This window comes from Malaya genurostris, chromosome 2, assembly GCF_030247185.1.
Source record: "Malaya genurostris strain Urasoe2022 chromosome 2, Malgen_1.1, whole genome shotgun sequence".
NCBI lineage: Eukaryota > Metazoa > Arthropoda > Insecta > Diptera > Culicidae > Malaya > Malaya genurostris.
The window spans coordinates 237,284,982-237,302,014 of record NC_080571.1 but is presented as its reverse complement, the minus strand read 5'-3'; the positions used below and the strand labels follow the sequence as shown (position 1 = coordinate 237,302,014).

The 17,033-nt window shown below is 36.4% G+C and overlaps 1 protein-coding gene across 3 annotated transcripts; it reads right to left on the bottom strand.

The window, feature by feature from the left end:
* Positions 1-990: 990 nt before the first annotated feature.
* Positions 991-2,082, bottom strand: LOC131432700 (uncharacterized). 3 transcript variants are annotated; one of them, XR_009229946.1, is made up of 4 exons: positions 1,899-2,082; positions 1,613-1,831; positions 1,324-1,546; positions 991-1,265 (listed from the first exon to the last, which is right to left on the bottom strand). XR_009229946.1 is itself a non-coding variant. In XM_058599138.1 (4 exons), the coding sequence occupies exons 1-4, from the start codon at positions 1,919-1,921 to the stop codon at positions 1,294-1,296; spliced, it is 342 nt and encodes a 113-aa protein (XP_058455121.1). In that variant the 5' UTR covers positions 1,922-2,082; the 3' UTR covers positions 991-1,293. The 3 variants fall into 3 exon arrangements, 1 of the variants encoding a protein (XP_058455121.1); XR_009229947.1 differs by having other exon boundaries at positions 991-1,323; positions 1,382-1,546; XM_058599138.1 differs by having other exon boundaries at positions 991-1,323; positions 1,477-1,546.
* Between the last annotated feature and the right edge of the window lie 14,951 nt (positions 2,083-17,033).

Sequence of the window (17,033 nt, the reverse complement as noted above, 5' to 3'; positions counted from 1 at the left end):
TTACATTCTGAATAACAGTATTTAGCAATTGAAAAGTTTTCAACATCGACAATCACGTAATTCCATCGTAACATGGCAGACTACTAATTAAAGCGAATTTAAAGGATTATGACGCCGTATGTTTTGCCATGCTAGATAGTCTGTAGTCTTTTTATTTATACTGATCGATAATCACAAGAGTTTCGAAGTTAATGAAACAGTTCCGGAGTAAATTCTATATTTGCTAATAAATTCATTTGCAACGTATTTCGGAAGATTTATGTACTACGCAAACATATTATCGCCACAGACTAACAGACAGGACACTCAAATTAGATTCTTCAATCATTTTAACGGTCATTTTGAATATTCCTTTATTTGGGACAGTACTCACATGTGTCATGATGGCGCCACGTAACCCTATCAAAAACATCCCGTCTGTCATCTAGACTGTTTATTTTTTTTCATTTACCAACAGAGTTGCCATTCATACAGAATTACCTGTAATGTTTTGATTTGTATACGTCCATGTGAATTTCATGCAGGATATAGATTTAATACATATTGCCAAAACTATATACATAATTTTGTCTACTTCTCATCCTCAAACGCAATACTAAATCGAACCCGCTTTGTTGCAATATTTACTTGCTTCTGGTCTGCCGCCACTTAATTTCGGGTGAAAACTACCAACACAATAAAAAATAGTCTAGATGAACAACGTTGAGTCAAATAAATGGTTACCTTCTAACATCGCGAAAAAGTTAAATATATTATCAACATAATCCAATAATATATTGTGACGATTTATTTTCAAAAATTTTGATGAAATCAAGCAATCCTGCAAGCAGCTGATCGGTGTTGACAAACGAGGGGAAACATACTAGTAAAAAAAAACCTTTACATTACACAAGGGGTGTACAGATAGTAAATAGTTCGCGCAGTACAATATAGGTGGAACTAGTGCATCACGAAAAATTATTTTTATAAGAAATTACTCATACTGTCATGTCTGTTAGTCTGTGTTATCGCTTTAAACATTTTATTTCATTTATGTTGATAGGATCAGTGAACGTAAATAACTTAGAATACTTTCGTTCGCCCGCCATCAATGTATATATTACGAAACAAACGCTTAGTGAAGTAGCAAGGTATGCATGTTACAATTTTTTTTCAATAAATGGTTGTATAAAGATTTGACATTCCGTACAACTTATAATCACGATGTATTCCGGGTTTCTCTAGCTTCGTTTTCCGGATCTTCTTGGCTGAACATGCTGTTTTTCCTACAATTCTCTCACTCAGTTAAATTATTTATATTACATTCCGAATGGATAGCTTCACCTGAAGAGAATTGAAGAAAAATTCCGGTTGGTTGATTTGAGAACATTGTACGGTTTACACTAAAAGGTATCATCCACATCCTTCACATAGGTAAAACCATGCCCCGACACTTTTAGTAATCCATATCCTAGATAAGCAGTATCGAACACTAACCAATGTTACTCGTGTCATTATAAGATGCGTGGCATCCGCCGGTCCGTTGGCTATTCGACCACCGAGTGTCCTAATCGAAATTCAAAATGAGTAAATCTTTTAGGCCGTCAAAATTCACAAGCGTCACATAACTTACATAACAGTATTATCAATCTGAGAAATTTTAATATTTGACATGTTGTCAGAATCTGATTCCGACACTGACAAATGATCTCTACGAAAAACGGTTCCAGCGGCGGATGTGTAAAAGTCTTCTTCGCTACAAACGCCGGTAGAGGTGGTTCCGAAAAACTGGACTTCGCACAAACAAGCGATTCCTGCGTTAAATTGATCGCAACCTTCGAGGCAGCTAAATCTGCATACAATAAAAACAATTATTTAAAATCTAATGTGAATGCTTTTTGAAATTCGGAAATACTCACTCATCAAATGCATCATAAGACATAATAAATCCAAAATTTTCAAATTGAACTGTTTGTATTTTGCTCCATCACACTATGCGATGCGCACTCAATTTCCCTAAAGGATATCACTAAAACATTCGAACGACCAACACGGCGTACCGCTGAAATGTCCCACTCTCGGGTGGTAACCGATTCGCTTGTTTTCGTACTTTTCATTGTAATAAACAGTTACTATGGTGAACTGATTTTTACCATTCAGCGTTGCTAGTTTTATGGAAATACGATAAAGTACATTGTCAGTCTAACAGTGTACCCTTGACAGTGTACCGCATATTGTAAAATGTGTCCTCGAAAATTTGACGAAGTGTTCCGTATTATAATTTGTATTTGGCGCTACGATCGGCCCCATATCGTGCTCAATCGGTCCGATAATCGGACTTATGCGGGTCGACAAATTTCACTGGGTAGGCTTGGCTGTCATACGGCTGGATCACGCCTGCCAGCGAGTAAAATGTGGCTGGCAAACATTCTGGCGTCTGGCAGCCTCAGCGCTACCAAACATACACCTCAAATGAGATAACCGTATCCATCAGGATATCTAAGGTAGACGTGGCTGTCAGACGTTTGTCATACCGATCGAAATCTTTGACATTTTCAGCGAAGGTGAAAAGATGAAAACACTCGGATGACTAGTTTTTTTATATAATTTATTTTACCCCGGATTTAACCATTTTGGTCGTTCACGGGGGCGGCTAACTAAGGCTGTGAACCATTTCGCGATTAATTTGAACTTTTGGTTGAAATCTGACACATGAGTGGTTATTTTATGTCGATTAGTTAAATTTGACGGACGGAAAGTTATTTGAGTTTATTTTCCACTGGAAATAATTTCAACTAAAGAATTAATATTAATATTAATTAATTAATATATTTTCAGTGTCGGAAAATAACCATCGATCTGTCAGAAATACCAACAATTTTTTGACTACATCGATTTAACCGCAAAATAGTTCACAGCCTAAGATACAGGCGACTATGTTTTGCCAAATTGGATTTGACAGCCGTCACTGAAACAATTTTGCCCATGACTGCCCAGGTAGTCAAAATGCCGTGAAGGTATTTGACAGTTCTTGCTGAATGTATCATCTCTAAACAAGCAGCGCCTCTACATTTCGTTTTAGATTGACTGTTCCAAGCATTACAAGTGACATTACTATTTAGTAATGACACTTCCAATGTACGTGTAAGCAAAGATAAACTCAAGATGGAATAGTCTATGATTTTTCATATACCATTTAAATAGAACCCCTCGAAGAAATCGGTTCACCGTCAGTTGCAGTACAATTATTATTTGAAACAAAATAACAAGCGTCGAATCGCTACATACGTCGTAACTATGACAATGTTTGTTTATGTAGAATCAATCTTAAATTGCAATAAAAAAGAAATCGCGGTATTTTGCTGCATATCGAGTGGATTTTGAAACAGTTACGACGCATCTAGCTATCAGACGCTTGTTTTGCTTCAAAAGACTGAAACGGACAGTGAACCGAGCTCATCGAAGGGTCCTGTTCAAATGATACATAAGAAATCGCAGACTACTCTATCTTGAGATCAGCGTTTCCAGGTCATTTTTCCAAAAATCTGTAATCAGCGCAAAAATCTATCTGTACCATATCGGTATCAGAATATCGTCAACATAAGTTCATGGAAATGTCAGGTCTCGTTGCAACCTTTTCTCCTGTCTATTCATGCTATCAACGAAAATCGGTATTTATCTGTACGATCCGTAAATTATCGGTATTTTGGGAGTACGTATCAGTAATGCGGTATAGAGGTCAAATATCTGTATAAATACCGATAAATCGGTATACCTGGCAACGTTGCTTGAGATTATCTTTGGTTTATCGACGCTGCGCTGCCCGAGTGGCGAGCTTTGAACTAAGCGATGGTGAAAATTATCAGATTTTACTTGAAGATTCGAACAAAATGCAGGGTTTTTATTTTTTTTTTCCTATGAATCGAATACTAACATACAAAAACGTGTGAAAATTTGGAAAAAAAATCGATCATTAATGATTCAGTAACTTTCCGTGGTATGTTTGATTGATATTTATGGAGAAATCGTAACATGAAATACCAAATTCGGAAAGGTGAGGTTGGGTACTGTTTTTATATCTGGGATATTCTTTGTTTTTTAGGTTGGACATGGAGATTAATTGATAAATTATGATCAAAAGTTTTATGACTAGTCTATTTACTCATGTTTTATCATCTAAATCAAATCTGTATGTGAACTGAAAATTTCAAATTTCATCCGCGATTGTCAAGAATATAGGACAATTTGAAATCATATGTTTGATGACAACACGTGAACAATCGTTTTTCTTACCCATATTTGCAAGGTTTTGCCACAGACTAACAGACAGGACACTCAAATTAGATTCTTCAATCATTTTAACGGTCATTCCGAATATTCCTTTATTTGGGACAGTACTCACATGTGTCATGATGGCGCCACGTTACCCTATCAAAAACATCCTGTTTGTCATCTAGACTGTGTTTATTTTTTTCATTTACCAACAGAGTTGCCATTCATACAGAATTACACACTTAAATTTTTTAGCTGAGTCTCGGCAAAAAAATGCCGAGATTCGCACAGCCGAGTAATCAGTTATCATCTCGGCAAAAATAAAATTACTGAGCGTCTCGGCACCCTCAAATTTGACAAACGTCAAATATTGCCGAAATCGTCAGCATAAGATTAACTGTTTGCTCAGTGAAACGTTCACTGAATATTCAGCAATCCAATAAAACGAAAAAATGAAAAAAATAAATTACCAAATCATCAGTAATTAAAAATCTAGTCAATTAATTTTGTTTGTATTTTCTCAACATTATAAACACGCCATTCAGGATAAAAAAATTCATTTTATTAACACTTAAAGGAGGCTTACAAATTTGCAAATTTGTTGCCAGTAGTGCTTAAAGCCTACCTGAAAACATGTAGCATAAATAAAAAGCGGCGTTTCCTGATGCGGCCACCTTGAGTCGAGCTGGAAATATTAAAATAAAAATATATATTGATTTTTGGCTTACAAAAATGTTCAATATTTAATGATGCATATACGGTATTGTTCAAAAAATAAACTTACTTTGATCTATTGAATTATTCCATGCATTGGGTTATTTTTTCGCATATCCCCCAAAGTTTTGTCTCGAGGACGCTTTGAGCCCCGTGTTGGGTGTTTTTCCCTTATAATCGCGAGTGCTCTGATAAAGTCGCTTTTTATAAAGCGAAACATGTCACTATATTTATTCAATATTTTTACTTGCAAGTGGTTCCACGCTTCTTCGAAGATTATCCATTTTTTCACTCGAGAATTTCATTAGAAAATAATCGCACAATGCGAAGCGAAAATGTAACGCGGCAATAAATGACAGCTGTCGTGCTGAATCTCGGCAACAGCTAACGCATACTCCGAAATCTCGGCAAACGTCTCTGCTGATGTCGGCATATCTGTTGTTTACTGATAAATTCAGCTAGCAATTATGCCAAATTTCGGCAAAGTGCAGCATTTTACCGAAATATCAGTGAATGCATATAACGAAGCTCAGAAACATGCGTATTGATTACTGAGCAATCAGCAAATTTACGTGTTGCTGATCAGTTTCGGCATTTTATTATGCCGAGCTCAAGAAATGGTTTTAAGTGTGTACCTATAATGTATTGATTTGTATACGTCCATGCGAATTTCATGCAGGATACAGATTTAATACATATTGCCAAAACTATATACATAATTGTGCCTACTTCTCATCCTCCAACGCAAGACAAAATCGAACCCGTTTTGTTACAATATTTACTTGCTTCTGGTCTGCCACCACTTAATTTCGGGTGATAACTACCAACACAATAAACAATAGTCTGGATGAACAACGTTGAGTGAAATAAATGGTTACCTTCCAACATCGCGAAAATGTTAAATATATTATCAACGTAATCCAATAATTTATTGTGACGATTCATTTTCAAATATTTTGATGAAATCAGGCATCTCTGCAAGCAGCTGATCGGTGTTGACAAACGAGGGGAAACCAACTAGTAAAAAAAACTTTTACATAACACAAGGGGTGTACAAATAGTAAATAGTTCGCGCAGTACAATATAGGTGGAGCTAGTGCATAACGAAAAATTTTTTTCATAAGAATTTACTCATACTGTCATGTCTGTTAGTCTGTGGTTTTGCCATCTGCATTCTTTCAAACTCAAGTAAATTGAAAAATTTGTCAAAAATTTTTCTAATTACATGGGATATGTCAAAACAATCACCATAACGCTATCTCGTGGTGACCACGCTGATTGGATTGTTCAATTAGCGAAGGGTCAACAAATTTACACCACAGACTAACAGACTGGACACTCAAATTGGATTCTTCAATCATTTTAACGGTCGTTTCGAATATTCCTTTAGTTGGGCATATGTCATGATGGCACCACGTTACCGACGACACGACCTGCCACACGCCTATCAAAACTGTATCGCAAATTTAACTACCCCTCAGTAACTGGTAATGTCAAAATGAAATCACTTAAATTTTTTTTAAACTGGCAACACAAGTTGATAAATTGTTGATTTTAAACAACAGTTACTATAACCTTGGTTACTATATATTAAAGCCATGAAGAATGTAAACAAAACCAATCCCGAATCGTATGGGAAATCTCGGAAAAATAAAATTGGTTTTACCGACCGGCTGGAAGATCGTCTTCTCGCGGTAATTTGCAAGTGCTCCAGCAAGCAAGTGGATTTTATGTAATAAATTATCGAAGATAATATGAGGAAAAAAACGATGCACTATTTACATGCAAAATCACCCTTCGTGGGCAAAAATTGGCCAATTGGTACTGTGTGTGTAGATGATATACTCTACGGGATTTGGCACACAAAACAATAGTTTTATGCTGCTAACGATGAATGATGAAATATTAAAATAAGTTTATTTGCAGCGAAAGGACATACAAAAAAATGAACAAAATGATAACACACAAATAAAATTTAAGCACTCACCTTTATTATAGCTTTCACTGATTCACAGCTTGTCGGAATCTTCCATTTTTACAATTAGAAATTGTAAAAATGGAAGATTCCGACAGAGCAGAGTGCAGAAAATTAAAATTTATAGATTTGTTCTACAACTTTCTCCAATACTTTGTTTATTTTTTCTGGGGCTCATTGGTAACTAATTCGTATAGCAACTTGAACAGTGTTGTCCAAGAAGATTATTTTTATCATTACCAAGGGGTCACTATATTTGTGGTAACTGGCGGTAAATCGCTCACGAACACTTTTTATTTCGATATTCCTTCGGAGTGTCTGGTCGTGTCGTCGACGTTACCCTATCCAAAACATCCTGTCTGTCATCTAGACTGCATGTATTTTTTTCATTTACCAACAGAGTTGCCATTCATACAGAATTACCCGTAATGTATTGATTTGTATATGTCCTTGCGAATTTAATGCAGGATACAGATGTAATACATATTTTCAAAACTATATACAGAATTGTGCCTACTTCTCATCCTCCAACGCAATATAAAATCGAACCCGTTTTGTTACAATATTTACTTGCTTCTGGTCTGCCGTCCTTAATTTCGGGTGAAAATTACCAACACAATCAAAAAAAGACTAGGTGAACAACTTTGAGAAAAATAAATGGTTACCTTCCAACATCGCTAAAAAAGTTAAATATATTATCAACGTAATCCAATAATTTATTGTGACGATTCATTTTTAAATATTATGATGAAATCAGGCATCCCTGCAAACTGCTGATCAGTGTTGACAAACGAGGGGAGACCAACTAGTAAAAAAACGTTTACATAACATAAGGGGTGTACCGATAGTAAATAGTTTGTGCAGTACAATATAGGTGGAACTAGAGTGACTATAATCAGAGTGGCGACAGCTGTTCGTTTGGAATGACAGCTACCAGTTCCAAACGAGCAAACGACCTGTCAATTCAATGTAAAGCTAATAGAATGTTTTTAATTGTTGCCAGCATTACGGATGAGATGTCGTCACTCTGGTTATAGGCACTCTAGGTGGAACTAGTGCATCACGAAAAATTATTTTTATAAGAATTTACTCATACTGTCATGTCTGTTAGTCTGTGTTTACACTATTACTAAGTTCACTGGTTCACGATTACTGGTCCGTTATTTTTCCATGGATCGTATGGGATATTGTAATCTTGAGTTTATCTTTGGTGTAAGGGCCGCTATACAAATTTGGAATGTCATGACTTTAGTAATCATTAAAAATGACATTATTAATGTAGGGGTCGCTATACGATTATTAAAAGTGCCATTACTAAAAGGTAATGTAATTTTTAATTAACGTGTAAGAGCAAAACAAAGGCTTGGCATTACATTCCTTTTGTGAAATTTGGCCTTTCTGTTTCAACAGACTTCGCAGCCGATTCTTAGTGTACAGAATCATTGCATGGCTACCCACATTATCGAAATGACGGAATGCGTAATGAATTCTTACTCGACTGCATGATTTTTCAGTGCCCGATCGGTTCAGTGCTAGAATTTTCGCCTGAGTTGGCAGCTCGATCAACCTGATTGACAGTGACATTATAAATGTCATTGAATATTCGCTCATTTTATGAATGTGTTAGTGTGAAATTTAAGCGACTTAAGCCATTTCACTACACTCCAGCTAGAGGAATGGATGATGCTGACTAAGGTAGGCCGTTTTGTTAATTTCCAGCGAATTTCAATAGTTTATATTGGGATTCTAAGAAGAACTGATTATTTACTAGTTCTGTATATCCGAAAAACATGAAGTTTTAAATTTGTATATTCAGTAATATGTTTTCGTTTAAAAATAAACTGAAAATCAGCACGAAAACGTGCAAAATCAGGAAAGAAGAAGAAGAAGAAGAAGACGAATTGACAATTCAGTCCGCATCTTCTCACTCAATTCCGAATGATTTCCGAATCAACCGGTTGTAGGCGAACCGGTTCATTCGGAATCGGTTGTTGCACTGGAGTTGGAATTGATTCGGAATTTATTATGATTTCCACATGAAATTCCGAATGAAAATTTCTCGCCGATTCGGAATTGATTCGGAATCCATTCGGATCTGATAATGTGGGTAGTACTATGGATCCTACTGACACTAAGGTCGGGGCTCGTACATACGACAACTGGCTTGTAAGACCAGCGTCCTATGCATTGAACCGCCAACCCGGGGCGTGAAAGAGCAAGTAATGATGAATTCTCCATACAAATTTGGAATGTCATTATTTTAGTAATCATTAAAAATGACATTGATAATTTTCGTGTAAAGCGGCCCTTACACGAGACAATATTATTGTCAATACAAGGAGTATTGACACGTGTAAGGGCTGCTTAAGGGCCGCTATACAAATTTAGAATGTCATTACTTAGGCCGAAGGTAGAGTGGGCGCGAGAAGCTGTGCCGAGCTGGTGACTGATACCGTGTTCGTTTATTGATCAGAGCAGCCCGAAAGCTGACCCAGAGTCGCCCAAACAACGTTTGATATGTTTGTTTTAGCAACCTGAGGTCGCTCTAGATCGGACTCCAATCGCGTAGTTTCGCTCTGAAAATTTTCTCGGGTCGCACCACGCATCCAGCCGAGTTTGTTTATTTTTTCTTTTTTTCATGAGTTGTTTAGGGCGCGTACCACGTGTTCGTTTTACTCGGAGTCAGAGTAGCCTGCGTCTAGGTTCAAAAACGAAAACGGTATGACATTAGCAAACCTAGAGCAGGAATGATATTAGCAGCAAATCAAAGGAGCCCTGTCAGAGAACAATCAAGATATCTGCTCAGCTTTCAGTGAATAGATCGGTAAAAAGACCAAATATTATTAAAAGAACATAATTATAATCCGATAATACATACGGACTGTCAGGCAAGTGGAAGGCTTTCAATTTTATATCATTCTGGATGTCACCCAACCAATTGTGAATTTCCTGAACCCAATTCATTACCGTACTCGGGCACACTACAATAATACGTTTGGTTTTCAATCGCGAATAGCTAATCACCGTATTGATCAGTGCAATGACTTGGAAAGTTTTTCCAAGGCCCATGCAGTGCGCCAGTATGCAACCCGAACCGTTGGTGCCCTTAATATCTGAGACGTTACCGTAACAGGAATCATGCATGAACTTAACACCGTCCTTTTGATGTGATTTCATTTTTGTTACCAATTCTGGATGAACACGGATTGGCTGGCATTACATTAGCGTACCGAGTCAATTGTTGGTCCAAATCTTCGTTCTTACGTGCAACTTTTTTGTTGCGAGAATTTTCATCTCGAATCGCACGCTGAGTTGCCCATGAAAGATCATGCACTCGTAGACGTTGTTCAATATCATTTTTCATCAGTGATATATCGTGATTAGCATCTTGTGAATTCTTGTTGGTAATATTTTTGAGATTATGGCGAACTGTGCCGCTGGAACTCGTTTTTCGGACGGATTCTTGATACGAATCAGCGTTGTTATCAAATGCTGTTTGGTTTACAACGGAATTATTTACTACGAGTTCCTGGGATGTTGATTTAGTACCGGGCGTGGCAATAGCTGTCCTCTTTTTTTTACGAGGCAAAACTTTTTGGCTCTTTAATGGTAATGAAAGGGAATTTAAATAGTTATCCGTTATAGGCAATTTCTCTAATACGATTTTGAGTCCAGATACGTTATCCTTAAATGACCCCATTGTTTTCGCAATATTTGAACAAGATACAGCCCCTTCACGAATCAACCAAGAGTCAAGAGTTCTAGGGCAGGAAGGTCTTGATTGGTCTGCAGCATTGCCGTCTAGTTCAAGTTTGATTTCAGGATTATTAAGTGAACTACGTTGGGAACCATTATTGTTGACAATTTCAACACTGTTGTTCAAACTGCCTTCTCGAGTTCTTCGAACTCTGGTAATGTGTGTGAAGGCACATTAAACTCTCCGTCATTGGATTGAGTAAGTGAATCCGATTCTTCGATTGCAGTCAAGTTTTCAAAAATATTTGAGACACTACATGAAAATGTGCTCAAATCTGAAGGGCACTCAAAAATGTCGTCGTTGATTACACACTCATCTGGTAGGCTACTGTCATTTAACAAAAAAGTTGAAGTTCCTGATGTTCGTGGTGAAACACTCGTGTCATTTGCATGCATTCCACTGCTGCAACCACCCGAAGCGTAACTGAAGTTCTTGCCAGTTGTTATATTCGGGGATTCGGCCACCGGTTCCGAGTTAGAATGAGAACAATTTGTAGTGTGTACTGTTTCATTTTGTTCTTTATCTTCAGTTAGCATGTACTCTGTATAATCTACGCTGCTACCCGAAACGTCTTGAGGTACAGATGTTTTATCAGGATGTTCTTGTGCCGAACCACATGATATTACATGCTTTCTACGACGTTCCTTACATGCTTTTGTTTTCGAGGAGGAAGAGTTCGCCTTAGACTTCTTAAAACTCTGTAATGAAAAACAAGAAAGTTGAACTGCTAGGTGGAGATGGAGGTTTATTTTGCACTGCTTTAACAAACGAAGGAACGAAAGCGAAACGAGAATAAATCAAAATGCGTTGTTATACGGAAGCCCAAAAATAAGGGAGCAAAGCCGTAATTTACCCGTTTGCTTGGTTTACCCAAATGTAGGAGTTATCTTTCAGCTCAAACTAATATCCTGGTGTGGTGAAGTCTCACTGGGCACATATCAAAATTTTGATTTCATTGAGAGGACAAGACAATCGGAACCGGCTGCGAAGTGTTTTGTTTATATTGCACGAATTTTAACACATTTTTTGGCATTCTCATGTATAAAGCATATCACTTCAATCACCTCAATCACTTCAAGTCGCTTGTCACACTTCATAACCAATGCACGGACCATTCGGCTCTGATCGTCGAGATCGCAAAATGTCTGTGTGTGCGCATCTGTGTATTCAACAATTTTGCAACTTACTTCACTCGGAAATGGCTGAACCGATTTTCACAAATTTAGATTTAAATGGCAGGCTTCAGAACCCCGTAGAAAGTTTCAGAATTTTATTCTGATCGGATTTTCGGTTCCTGAGTTACATGGTGATTAGTGTCAAAATTATAATTTCCTGCGAGTTTTTGTTATATTGAAATGACTATGTAAAGTACAGCAATATAATTAATCCTTGCACTGAAGAGTGTAATACGAAACGTAAAGAAAAACAAATCAAAAAAATATATGTTTCTTTGAATAGATGAAACAAAGCCTTGATATAATATTCTTTTGATAGATCTTCTGTTTGAACAGATTTCGCAGCCGATTCTAAGCGTAAAGAGCCGTTGCATAGCTAGTGCTACGATCCTACTACTGCCACCTTCCAAAACAGGGTTCGAACATACGACTACTGGCTTTTAAGGCCAGTGCCCAATGCAGTAAACTGCTAACTCAGGTATTATTTTAAATGCTACTAATTAGCATCTCTGAGCATAACACGAAACAGTTGACAGGTGACTTAGGCTACCCCCTATGATTAATACATTTCTTGTGAAGAATTGAAGTGTGTATGTACATTTGTGCCTAAGTTATACCAAATCATATTTATGCCATGGAGACATTATTGCTGAGTTACAAGTTTTTCCGCTTTAAATAAAATATTGTTGAATATTATTATAGACTAAATTTATGTATGGTAATCTTGAGCACACGTATATCATTTATGTACCTTGCCACTCGTTAAATTTTTGTAATATTCCTTTGATCGTGTTTTCCGTCGCCGTAACTTTATTAACGTTTTTTCCATTGCTTTACAAACGTTCATTATTTGTTCACCCATTTTTCGCATTTCCAATATTATATATCGTAGAAAGTCCTACGTCTTGCGAGTCGTCGGACTCTTCCGATGGTTCACTGTCATCAACAGACGAAATTTTTGCATTTTGTTGAAGTGCCATGCGACGACTACACTGAAATGAAAATCTTATTTATATTCATTAGATTTGTCATATGAATCATATGCAGAATATAATTCATAGAAATTATATGGAAACTTATAACACAGACTAACAGACAGGACACTCAAATTAGATTCTTCAATCATTTTAACTGTCATTTCGAATATTCCTTTATTTGGGACAGTACTCACATGTGTCATGATGGCGCCACGTTACCCTATCAAAAACATCCTGTCTGTCATCTAGACTGTGTTTATTTTTTTCATTTACCAACAGAGTTGCCATTTATACAGAATTACCTGTAATGTATTGATATGTATTTGCATTTGTATGCGAATTTCATGCAGGATACAGATTTAATACATATTGCCAAAACTATATACAAAATTGTGCCTACCTCTCATCCTTCAACGCAATACAAAATCGAACCCGTTTAGTGGCAATATTTACTTGCTTCTGATCTGCCGCCACTTAATTTCGGGTGAAAATTACCAACACAATAAAAAATAGTCTAGATGAACAATGTTGAGAAAAATAAATGGTTACCTTCCAACATCGCTAAAAAGTTTAATATATAATTAACGTAATATAATAATTTACTGTGACGATTCATTTCCAAATATTACGATGAAATCAGGCATCCCTGCAAGCAGCTGATCGGTGTTGACAAACGAGGGGGAACCAACTAGTAAATTAACTTTTACATAACACAAGGGGTGTACCGATAGTAAATAGTTCGCGCAGTACAATATAGGTGGAACTAGTGCATCACGAAAAATTATTTTTATAAGAATTTACTCATACTGTCATGTCTGTTAGTCTGTGCTTATAATCTTTATTTAATGTGTACGTCAAATCTAAATGGACGTTATCATAATGAAAGTTATAAAAATATCCCATATAATGTATATGGAAATCCGATGGAAGTCGTGAATCGTACTGCTTGAAGCTGAACTGCTCCAGACCATTTTTTCAGGAAGTTCCGCATCTCAATGTAATTTTAAATCGCTGACAAGACAGCTCATCCAACTTCGTTCAAGGATATGCGTTAACGGACCATGAAATATATATCCGTTACATTTCATTACTCTATCTGTCTAGTAAGATTCATTTTTATTTTCAGTCTCGGGATCTCACTTCTTTTTCGCAAATATCATGAGGTGCTCCCTTACCGAACAGAATACTAGTAAAGCTTGAATCCTCAAAGAAAAGTAGTAGTTGGCGATTATATGCTATTCGTTTGAGCTCTATTGAAAGTTATATATGTTTTAAACTAGTCATATGGTATATATGAACCTATCTAAATAAAATCGAAGTGAATATTATATGCGCTTCATAAATTGTTCCAATGTATGTTGTGCGGATATCTAGTAATGGTTATAAGACGCGCCAATCAATTTGACTCAGACTGGAAATTTCATTCGTTATATGGAAATCCTGTAAAAATAACGTTAAGAAGAGTTTTATGTTTCATAAGATTATCTCATATATTTGACATGATGTTGAACACACAGACTAACAGACATGACAGTATGAGTAAATTCTTATAAAAATAATTTTTTGTGATGCACTAGTTCCACCTATATTGTACCACAGACTAACAGACATGACAGTATGAGTAAATTCTTATAAAAATATTTTTTCGTGATGCACTAGTTCTACCTATATTGTACTGCGCGAACTATTTACTATCTGTACACCCCTTGTGTTATGTACAAGTTTATTTACTAGTTAGTTTCCCCTCGTTTGTCAACACCGATCAGCTGCTTGCAGGGATGCCTGATTTCATCAAAATATTTGAAAATGAATATTCACAATAAATTATTGGATTACGTTGATAACATATTTAACTTTTTCGCGATGTTGGAAGGTAACCATTTATTTGACTCAACGTTGTTCATCTAGACTATTTTTTATTGTGTTGGTTTCACCCGAAATTAAGTGGCGGCAGACCAGAAGCAAGTAAATATTGTAACAAAATGGGTTCGATTTTGTATTGCGTTGGAGGATGAGAAGTAGGCACAATTATGTATATAGTTTTGGAAATATGTATTAAATCTGTATGCTGCATGAAATTCACATGGACGTATACAAATCAATACATTACATGTAATTCTGTACGAATGGCAACTCTGTTGGTAAATGAAAAAAATAAACACAGTCTAGATGACAGACAGGATGTTTTTGATAGGGTAACGTGGCGCCATCATGACACGTGAGTACTGTCCCAAATAAAGGAATATTCGAAATGACCGTTAAAATGATTGAAGAATCTAATTTGAGTGTCCTGTCTGTTAGTCTGTGATTGTACTGCGCGAACTATTTACTATCGATACACCCCTTTTGTTATGTAAAAGTTTTTTTACTAGTTGGTTCCTCCTCGTTTGTCAACACCGATCAGCTGCTTACAGGGAGGCCTGATTTCATCATAATATTTGAAAATGAATCGTCACAATAAATTATTGGATTACGTTAATAATATGTTTAACTTTTTTAGCAATGATAGAAGGTAACCATTTATTTTTCTCAACGTTGTTCATCTAGACTATTTTTGATTGTGTTGGTAATTTTCACCCGAAATTAAATGGCGGCAGACCAGAAGTAAGTAGATATTGTATCAAAACGGGTTTGATTTTGTATTGCGTTGGAGGATGAGAAGTAGGCACAATTCTGTATATAGTTTTGGCAATATGTATTAAATCTGTATCCTGCATGAAATTCGCATGGACGTATACAAATCAATACATTACAGGTAATTCTGCATGAATGGCAACTCTGTTGGTAAATGAAAAAAATAAACACAGTATAGATGACAGACAGGATGTTTTTGATAGGGTAATGTGGCGCCATCATGACACATGTGAGTACTGTCCCAAATAAAGGAATATTCGAAATGACCGTTAAAATGATTGAAGAATCTAATTTGAGTGTCCTGTCTGTTAGTCTGTGTTGAACACATCTTGTAATTATTATTGGAAATGCTAATAGTGCAAAATCATTAGAATATCATATAATGTGAAAAAGAAAATTTAGCTCAGTGTGCCATAACCAGAGATGCCAGAATAAAATTTTAAATATTTGCAGACAGGGTTTAAAAAGTCTGTAAATAGCGGCCCTTACACGATCATTAAAAGTGTCATTACTAATGCCCCGTTTACACTTCTGCTGGCTGCCAGCATGCTGGTGTCAGTGTACTGCCCTCTTAGAAAAAAACGTTCAACTGTGGTCCAATGATCCAAAGTATTAGACCAACGAAGGACCACCGTTGAACGTTTTTTTTCTAAGAGGGCAGTACACTCAAAGATAAATAATAAAGACATGTACGTGCATATAAATATTTTTTAAAAATGTGGTTCATTCCCGGTGCCTTCTGAAATGACCGCACTCACCGCTTGGTGGAGCGCGAGATTAATTGCATTGTTATCATTTCAACCAAAGTGTGCCATAAAATCTCAATGTATACAAATGAGCTACCGAATCGAAAGTGTTCTCACGGTTTGACATTTACATTATGAATGCGATGATGGGAACTCAGCAGTGCAACCAATTTATCAGCATTGGTGCCAGTTTCACGGAGGACCGTAGATGTGCGCCAAAAAAAGATCGTGACTGTCATGTCTGGAAATTGGTTTGTGGTACACTGACACCAGCATGCTGGCAGCCAGCAGAAGTGTAAACGGGGCATAAGTACTGACACTTCTGCACATACGCTCGTCATTACTGCATTACTCTACATCATTATTTTTAGCATTACACCTTCATTATAATTGATTAGTATTTGTAACTACTCCAGCAATAGCAATAGCAATACTTTTATTTTCGTTTAGCTGAAAATAAATTTGATTTGCCATTGAAACGTTAAGGTTAATGAAATATTAACCATTTAAATCTACACTTTGTCATTTTTTCGCGTATAGTTCTAAAGATATTCAGCACTTCCTCAAAAAAATAAGAAGAAGAAATAATGTTGGTAATGATGGAAAATCCGGAATTCCATCATTACTCGTGTCGTTACTGAACTCGTAGACCTTACACGATCATTAAAAGTGTCATTACTTTTTAGTAATGAAACTTTTAATGATCGTGTAAGGGCCGCTATTTACAGACTTTTTAAACCCTGTCTGCAAATATTTAAAATTTTATTCTGGCATCTCTGGTTATGGCATGATTCCAAAAAAATC